Genomic DNA, 9,924 nt, shown 5'->3' with positions numbered 1-9,924 from the left:
TTTTTTTGGTGTGTTCCATTCCATCATCTATCATTGAGCTTAGTATTATTTGGTAATTATTATATGATAAAATACTTTACTGACCGCAGAATACTCTGAATAAATCTAATAGAGGTTGGGTACAGAACTCGAAATGTTAAATCATTTATCAAAGCATTCATAGTGACTATATATTTACAGCCGAGTCGGTAAAGGCAAACACGTCTGTTCACACAATTTCTAAACTATGGCAAACAAAATGTCACACTGATTTTTGTTATTATTATCTATAAAATGTTTTAAGTCAAACCACAAATACTGCTTTTCACTTGCATGTTTCTTTATCCCCATCGAAAAATCGAGGTTTGCGGCTAATACAAAACGCAGAGGGCCTGGTCGGAAAAACGGATACTGCGGTTCATATAGCATGCTACTTTATTGTTTATATGACAGCTATATAACATAGTTATTGTATTTTGATATCAGATTTATCAATTTGTGCCTAGCTTAATTACATTCAAAGCAAAACAATTTTTAAGACCAAAACGCAACTCTTGTTCCCGCTTGTAATCAGTTCAACTTTTAAGCAACCTCACAAAACCTTTTAGCCCACCCAGTAAACTGCCAAAATGTACAAAAAAACATTTTTTTCCAGGAGACACAATACCATCGTCCATATAGGTCTAATCCAAAAATGTGTCCCGATAGATTCAGTACTCAAAAACTTAAACGAACATGCAATATACGGCTGACCATAGCTCGGGTTTTGGGCCTTGTACTTGATCTTTGTAACTATCAACCAAAGTACACGTATCTTTTTTCCGCTTATTATATTTGTATTCCAAAATCCTAATTTTGGTTGACACCCATAATAATCGCAGAACATATTCATCTCCCTGTGGATATTCCGCCCAGATCTGCTCAACAGATTCAGCATTTTACTCCGCATACATATGTACTTAGTCTATATTTATATATACTTCATAGATTCAAAAAAGGATTTATAAACCAAATTGTTTGGGTTCTTTTCTTATCTATAGTTTTAGATGATTCCAGCAAAACAAAGACAAAATCTTTCAAATCAAATGCTGTAGCTATGTTGCCTGTGTACGACACGATCAATACGTAATATATGCAAACATATAAAACAGGAAAGGCAGTGAGATGAAGATGCCGCATCGGTGTAAGAGCCAGAAAGAGGGTATCAAATTATAATTTAATTTTCAATCGACCACCGGGGTGGACCAAAAAAGAAAACAAACACACACCACACACACACACACAGTCTGTCTGATACATTCCTAGGCTGTTGTCAGCCGTTGAGATTAACTCATAAATTGTCCAAATTAATTCATAGTGGCACGAATGGCGACACCTACTCGTTGTCACCGTTACACCTCGCCACCATCCAACCGGAATGGGGACTTGGAGATGGGAATTCGGACAGAGGAATGGGGAATCGGCATGGTTTTGCTTGTTTCGTTAGTCATAAATTTATAGTCTTTATTGAAACATCAATTTGGACGCCATAGTGGAAGACACCTGATCCAATTGTGTTAGCCGAGAGAAGAGAGATGGAGGAGGTGGTGGCTGAATCCAAGGTGGTCCGAGATAGTGCGACCAACAGCAGCGCGGCGGCTTTTTCTACTGTTTAGAACAGGTTTCTTCTTCACTTCAAGCGAATGTTTTGTTTCTCTGTTTTCCCAATATCATTCGCATTTCAGCCAATCGCCAGAACGTTTGCTTAACGTTTTTTGATCAGTTTTACAGCTAGTTATGCAAATTATTGCCAGCCTTAGGGCCTAGGCGGATGATCTCACTCACCCGGACCTGAGAAACCACAACGCTGTGTCCCAGAACAGAGTTATCATTCTTCGTTTTTCCTTATGGATAATTGGATAAATATATACAACACACACCCCGAACTATGTAAATCATGTGGAGCAAATGGTGGAAGTATTTGGTGGTGCTTCTTTAACCCACCCAGTCAATGTCCTGTGGATACAAATACATATCTCATCCATAGCATCTACCTTTTGACAGTGAACAGTTAGCTAAGCTTTATTGGATTTTAAGCTCGGCGAAATGTTCGAAAGCTCCAAAAAGCTTACAAAATACGTTGGAGTTTAATTTTTAAAATACAAGGAAACGTGTCCTTTTTCACTAAATATTATTTTCGAATTAAAAATCTAGGACTTACAAATTCTCGACATTCATTCGTTTGATTCTGTTAATGGGGAACAAGTTTTGAGCACCTTTTCTTGACTATTAAACCTTTCAAACGTTCAGGGGAACGGAAAATGGTTCTGTTTGTCTCTCTCCCTCTCTCTAGCTACGTCTATTTCTCTTCCACAATCTCTGCCTCCTAGAAAAGCACTTTTCAATAGCTCAATAGAATTCCCCTTGTGCGCGCGACAAAAAATGGGTGGAGGGCTGTTCGACTTGGGTCCTAAAGGACATTCGCTATAAACAGGCGAAACTCAACAGGTTTAAGTTCAGTTGCTGTTCAACGCTTCTCTGGGGAGAATCGCACATCAAATCGTAACGAAGACACATCAAATATACATATATCGAATAAACTGCTTTTCAAAATATCTATAATTGAATTTCGCCTACATAAAGTTTATGGTTATAAAAGAAGAAAACACTTTTTTTATGTGCTATTTGTGTGTGCTAATCAAAAGAGACCCAAAAAAGGAAATAAATTAGTGTAAAATTAGTGGAAATGGAACATTAAGTTTGAAGCTTATTTTGTTCGGAGTTTGGTTTAAATTTGAGTTTCGTTTTGTTTTTTGTCAACAATTTAAAATATGTTTATTTCCGTTTATTTATGACTTGACCAATGACAATTTGTCAACACAATTAAAATTGTAATCAATAAAAATTGCTCTGTTGATGGAAGGACATGGGTCAAGTGTGAAAAGTAAACAGCCAAGTAAAAGGGATATGTGTGTGTTGTCCATTTAGGTGAACTCAAATACAGCTCATCGCGGAAAATTGTTTACATTCGAGTTGAGGTACACTGAGAGAATTGGGGAGATTCCACAGCCAGTCCACAAAGAAGCAATCAAATGTGCTTTCAATTAAACTCAGAGTGCGGCACACTCCCAACAACAACAAGCCCTCCCCCATCATCTCCCATTCTGTCCTTCATCCCTTGGAGTGGACTTGGTTGCTCATCCATCAAATTTGTTGTGCTGACTTGATGATTGTATGGAAGAGGGTGGGGTAATAAGTGATATGTGTGTGTCTACCCTGGCCCATATGTGTTTATCTCCTCTCCATGTTGTTTTTTTTTTTTTTTGCAATTATTTTACGCGTCTTCTTCTCATTATTGCACTAACAACCTCCCTGGCTATTGAAACTCAACAAGTGTCCTTCAGACAGTGAGCAGAGTAGAAAGAAGGGCACAGGGACTGAGCTGAGGTATTTGGGAATAGGGAAAGTGGGTTTTAACACGCAACAATTATGTGTAATTCTTTATGCAGCCATAAACATTTGTGTTTATTATCATTATCAAATAGTATCCCATCTAATACAAATATATACATATAATAATTAAATGGATACATAAAAGTATACATGTACTCGCATGAACAATCAACAATATGCTAAATGGAAAAGCTCACAAATTAAATACAGAAACAATGCAGAATCTGAACCAAAACCCTTCCCCAGCGGGTGCCAACAGCAGCAGCAGCGACAGCATTAGCAAAAGGACCAACACGTGCGTCAAGATCGACATCACCAATTGCAAATCGAATCCCGAGTCGCCCCATCGCCCCAAACCAGTCTCCAGCACCCCAGGAAGAAATTCCGCAACAATGGGTTCGGCTGGTCTCCTCCAAGTGCCCACCCATCACAATCTGCAGCTCGATAAAATTTCCGTACGCTCGATTAGTTCCGAGGATATATCCAATGGTGGAAGTGGAAAGTGTTGCAGTGCCGCTGCCAGGAACCCAACCATAAAAACCGGACGGCGCCTGCAACTGATGCAGGTAAGACAATATAGCGACTGATAGACAAACAGACAGACAGACAGACATAAATTCCTATTGAAGCATAAATTAGCAAGGACATATGCATCTTAATTAGCTCGACGGGGCAGGGTCACGTGCCAAAGTGCGCGACCCTCGCTCTAATGAAGTGGTCACACGGGCAAAACACTAATCACGTCTTATGAATCAGGGATGAAGTCCGAGTCCAAGAGGTAGGAGCGTATCTAGCTGAAGTGATACCCACCTTTGGTCATGTCTGAGCATAGATTACAAATGAAAATAGATTGTCCCAATTGCACAGTGGGTAAAACAACAAAGTAAATAGATAACAGTTTTTTTATAAAAGTTTCTTAGAAATCAGTTTATATTTTTATCAATACAATCAAACCATGTTATTCCGATTCAATTTTAATGTTCTTACTTAATTGGAAATATGTAAAAGTTACACTTTAAAAAGTCTTAATTAAGGATTTGTTGCTTAGTCAAAACGAAATTTAATCAGTATTAGATTAAAGATATATTTACGATAGATAAATTAACAAATTTGACCCACTGTTGCCTTGGACCGTAGAAACCTTTTTTTTTTTTTTTTGTTGCTCTCATTGAAATGCGTATCCATTTTCCAGATGATAATTCTACCATTTATACCAATATTGGCGCTGATTGTACAAACATCTGTATCGCTGCAAGAGATACTCGAGTACAGGGCCGATGTGGCCGATATAGAGACACAGGTAAGACCATAATGACTGACTGCCGAGAGTCCTGGGAGGTTTCCGCTGAGTAATTACAATTTATGGCAGAAATTCAATCATATGCCAAAGTGTTTAAATGGTGTAGGTTCTTTAGCTGTCGTCACCTACTTTTCCATTCCTCAATCTCTCGCACTCGCACTCGGTCTCGCTCTTCCTCTCTTCATTCAATGCTCACTTGACCAAGGAGAGTCTTTGGTAAATATTTGTTTGGCCAGGTAAGTGCCACCCACTTTCACTCTTACTCCGACCCCGCATAGCAAGGACAAGGGTTACTCGGGGCTTGAGTGCTGAGCCCCTCATAATGCAAATGCGTTCTCAACGGAAAGAAAATGTGAAACAAGTGGAATGTATAGATAGAGAAAGAGAAATAGAGAAACAGAGAGGAAAATATAAAATATTGTAAGATGCTAAAGTGAATTGATAAGCACGCAATGTAAAATATGCAACGACAGTTACAAGTTCTGAGTGGATAGGGCGCTCTTCGATTGGGTCACGTACTTAATATATACATGGAACTCGGGCTCAGCAACAACAATGACCATATTCTGAAGAACGAGTAAATAGGAATCCATCTAAATCGATTTGACTGTTGATTCTGCATAGTTATATTCCTATACATATGTACATAAGTGCATATAATGTCATTATGCCTGTTCAATCTATAGCGACCAATACCACAACTTTGGCTAAGGACTAGGCACAGGTTTGTTTTTCCTTTTCCTCAATGTTTAGTAGGTTATTTGAATAAAATTGCCATCTTTTTGATATTATCTGTAGCTTTAAGTATTTCCAGAATCACAAAGTTCTATCACAAAAAGACTTTGAAGAAAAATGGCTAGAATTGAATACTTTTCTTTCCTCCATATTTAGTTCGTCTATTTTGGGAGAGAGAGAGAAAAATAGAGAAGAAAATTTTAACGTTCCAATTTACAAGAATTTTGGTTATCTTGTCCCCAAAGGTAACTATTGCAACGGATTTGGGTAAAGTGGTAACACGTCTTCAACTAGAACGTTCTGAAGTGGCCTTCTACATCTTCACCAATGGCAGCAAACAGCGGTAAGTTACACATATACATATGTACAAATATGTAGATACATTCTTGTCATTTTTTCTTACACGGGCAGTGCCAATCTCACACAACGGTTTACTAATACCGACCATGCCCTAAACAACATGACTACTTGGAGTGAAATAAGTGTGCCCACCGCGCCCGATGAGGATGAGGATGACCGTGAAGTCATGCTGAATCGTAATGAGTTTCAGAGTCGCCTCAATGAGTTTAGAGATCGTGTGCGGCTAGAACCGGAAGATAGTTCCATTACAGAAGTTATGAATTGGTATACATCGATAAATCGAGGATTATTACATCATCTGAACGAGCAAATCAAAGAGACTGACAACAGTGGCGTGTGGCGGCAAGTTTTTCCATCCGATATTTCCAATAACCACATACTCATCTCTTGATATCGCTTATAGCTATTTAGTTGGTTTCAAAAACCTGTTGAAGAGCATTGAATGCCAGAATATAGCCACCTCTTTTGGCATTCGCTACTATGGCCGAGGATCGCTCACAGCTGAAAACTTTGTCTCCTATGTGCGTTATGAGTTCATGGCGCGAGAAATGATTAATTCGACCCTCAACTATGCTCCTATGTTGAAGTACATGTACACAAATATAACGAGTAGCAAGAAATTTCATAGAGCAAAACTCATGTGAGTACCACCTTCATGTGGACATTTTTGGTATATCCTTGCATGAAGAGTATTCTGATTCTCTTTAGGAGTGGGGAAAGCATAGATAGAAGAATCTCCGATCTTTCGATCAAAACGAAGAGCCGAGTAAATATAGTAATGTCCGTTCATCCGTTATGTATTATTCATGCGATCAATATAAAATTTAATTTCTGTTAGATTAATACGTTAAGAACAAATTTAATGAAGATCGGTCGGAAAATCAATATTGGTCTGGTTTGCTGGACACAACAACAAATGGGGACGTTGTAAAATACAATTGTAATTCCAACCCTAAAACTGGTTGAGAATTATAGCTAGGTGTATGAACACAAATGAAACTTGCTAACCCATCTGTTTTGGTATCATGCAATCAATATAGTTTTTAGTTTGTATTAACATTTTACATACAGATTTTTGGTCGATTTGACAGGAGGATAAAGATTAAAACCAAAGCTCGAAAGGGTATACAACTTTCGGCACAACCGAATTTAGCCACAAGTTTCTGTTTTTTTTTTTTTCATCCAAATTTGATTATCTGATTAGGAGCAACACTGTGCTAAAAAACAAACCGAACGTATCCGATGAACGAAGTGCCATTGAGTATTACGAACTTATGAATAATTATACCGAGGATCTGCGAATATTGCAAAAGGCATTGCGTCGCTTTATCAAGTAAGATTTCCTTCCACAATCCGCATTCCATCATAACTATTAGAATTTGTTTGTCATGTTTAGGGAGTATGTCGACGAAACTCTAATGGAGGCAGATAGCAAAGAAGCCATTGGCATTGCCATATTGGTAGTTGTCTTACTTGTATCGCCCATTATTATAATATTGGTAAAGAATGCAGCAGCCACCATTCAGGTAACTGAGTACTTGCCATGTAAGAATCCTCATCTGACAGACTTTTGCCCCTAGTTGTATGCCTTGAATCTGTCACAGAAGGCCAAGGAACTGAAGCGTGAGAAACGTAAAAGTGATTCGCTGTTATTCCAAATGCTTCCACCCAGCGTGGCTATGCAACTTAAGCAAACGCAGCAGGTTGGTGAAAGTAATAGCAAGATTCACCCGCACACACCACTTAACGCGATTTGCCCCTCCCATTAACAGGTGCCAGCCGAGCTCTACGAAGCAGTTACCATCTATTTTAGCGACATTGTGGGCTTCACCGAAATTGCGGCTGATTGCACGCCGTTGGAGGTACGTACATATGTATGTAGGTATGGACACATACCAGCACCGAGCTGAAGGCGAGGAAGTTGGCAAATGCAAATAACATTATATTGTCACATTTCACAGGTGGTGACATTTCTCAATTCCATTTATCGTGTATTTGATGAGCGTATTGAATGTTACGATGTCTATAAGGTGGAAACCATCGGCGATTCCTATATGGTGGCTTCTGGGCTGCCGGTTAAAAACGGTAATTTATGCAAATTTCAATCAATCAAGGAGCACGGGTGACAGCGGCCAGCTCCAGTCTCTCCGTCGTCAGGGCAGGCAATGGCCTAGCAGCCCCCACAAGCCAACCTCCTTGTGCTAATTTTTTTTGTTATATGCTCATGCGCCATGATTTATGCCATGGAAAAGTTTTCGTTTTTCATCACATATGTTTTAACTTCCATGTTCTTTCTGTAGGCAACAAGCACATTAGCGAGATTGCAACAATGGCCCTTGATTTGTTGGATGCCTCGTCTCTTTTTCGTATTCCTCGAGCTGGGGAATTCGTTCAGATAAGATGTGGAGTGCACACGGGACCAGTGGTAGCTGGAATAGTGGGCACCAAAATGCCACGCTATTGCTTGTTTGGGGACACTGTCAATACGGCTTCACGCATGGAAAGCACCGGAGAGGCCCAAAAGATACATATCACCGAAGAGATGCATGATTCACTACAGCAGGTGGGAGGCTTTAAAACCGAACATCGTGGCCTTATTGATGTCAAAGTGAGTTATTATACTAAAAAACTTCAAATATTTGAGTCTTTGTCTTCGCTTCTTTTAAAAAATCAGGGAAAAGGTCTAATGAGTACCTATTGGCTAACCTGCAAGGATGGACCCGTTAAAATGTTGCGTGAGGAGATCTCTTGGCGGGCCGACATACAGCCCGTGTTCCTGGATCATCTAAAAATGCATCCTCCCACGGACTACAAGTTGCCCAAACGCAAATGAAGGCCCGTACGAATGTCTAATGAGAACAAATTACTGTTATTCTAGTGTGTGCCGTGTCATCTATTTTCCTCTTTGTGTTTACGTATGTATGTATGTATGTCTGGGTGTTTGTTTGTTAGAGGTTATTCACCGTTCTGATGTACTAAGTGGGCGATTGCTCTGTAATTTGGCTATGTGAATGACTACTATTAAATATTTCTGAATGTAACAAACCAAGCCAGACTAAACGATTTTACGAGTAGATGTGGTTGTTGTCAAAATAGAGAAAAAGGCTGCTTGAAGCATATCCAGTTAACGTTTCTCCAACTAAAGTCTTCAATCCCAAGAGGATCAAGGACCACTTGAATAATTTATTAGAGGTGAGCTATAGGAAAAAAAAATTGAATTAAAACAAAAGTTAAATCTATTCAAAATAATATTAAGATTTATTTCTTTCAAAACGTTAGTAAATAGCTAAAGACCCCAAAAATTAAACTGCAAAAACCGCCCAAAATAATCGGCATGTGGGACGCAGCTGATTATGCCGCAAACATTCTAAATATAAATACTTAAAACTTAGTTACCATAAAAAATACTCTGATTCGGAATCTCCTCAATCCTTTCGAATCTCTTCGGGAATGTGTTTTTGTTTATATGATACGAAAAGTTATCTTTTATATTCAAAATTTCAAAAGTTCGCGGTTTTCGACAAATCAGAAAATACATAGAAGCACACAAAACGTGATTATTGCGAATGCATGTGTTTCAGCTTCTGCTGCACGCACATCTGGCGCCACTGGAAAGGGAAATCTGATTTAAGTTGTGGAACATTCGAAAATAAGTTTCCATGGAGAATATAAAAATCTGTGTCATCATAGGTCTGAGTTTGGGCAGAATCTAACCTATAACTCTGTCGTACTCTGTTGACCCTGGACTCTGGTGACAACTATCCGACTTCAACTTTTTCTCTTCAACACACGTTGCGTGTGATGCCACCTCGATCGCTGATTAGTGTGACCCTCTTTACATATATACCTATGTATGTATGTATATTCGTAAACGAGAAATCAAAACATTTTGAACCGTAGACTTTCTATTGTTAAAGCAAAAACGCATTGAATAAATATTTCTAATATCTAAGTTATAGTGTGTTAACTTAAAATGGACAAGTGGTTAATAAAGCGGCCGAGACTTTCCAATTCCATTAATGAAACAAGTGTGGAAAATGAGAGCCAAAAAACTTCCACAAGTTGCATGACAGATGTAGACAAAAATGAATGTATTACATCAACACGTGACTCTCACA

The 9,924-nt window shown here is 38.8% G+C and overlaps 1 protein-coding gene across 1 annotated transcript; it reads left to right on the top strand.

Moving 5' to 3' along the window:
* Positions 1 to 3,578: 3,578 nt before the first annotated feature.
* LOC137575539 (uncharacterized) lies at positions 3,579 to 8,739 on the top strand. Its single transcript, XM_068288123.1, has 12 exons — positions 3,579 to 3,977; positions 4,604 to 4,711; positions 5,692 to 5,789; positions 5,858 to 6,148; positions 6,210 to 6,446; positions 7,011 to 7,139; positions 7,203 to 7,332; positions 7,387 to 7,509; positions 7,579 to 7,668; positions 7,768 to 7,891; positions 8,107 to 8,414; positions 8,481 to 8,739. The coding sequence occupies exons 1-12, from the start codon at positions 3,588 to 3,590 to the stop codon at positions 8,637 to 8,639; spliced, it is 2,187 nt and encodes a 728-aa protein (XP_068144224.1). The 5' UTR covers positions 3,579 to 3,587; the 3' UTR covers positions 8,640 to 8,739.
* The last annotated feature ends 1,185 nt before the right edge of the window (positions 8,740 to 9,924 follow it).

Source organism: Drosophila tropicalis, unplaced genomic scaffold (assembly GCF_018151085.1).
Source record: "Drosophila tropicalis isolate 14030-0801.00 unplaced genomic scaffold, ASM1815108v1 contig_573, whole genome shotgun sequence".
Taxonomy (NCBI): Eukaryota; Metazoa; Arthropoda; class Insecta; order Diptera; family Drosophilidae; genus Drosophila; species Drosophila tropicalis.
This window is presented reverse-complemented; position numbering and strand designations above follow the sequence as displayed.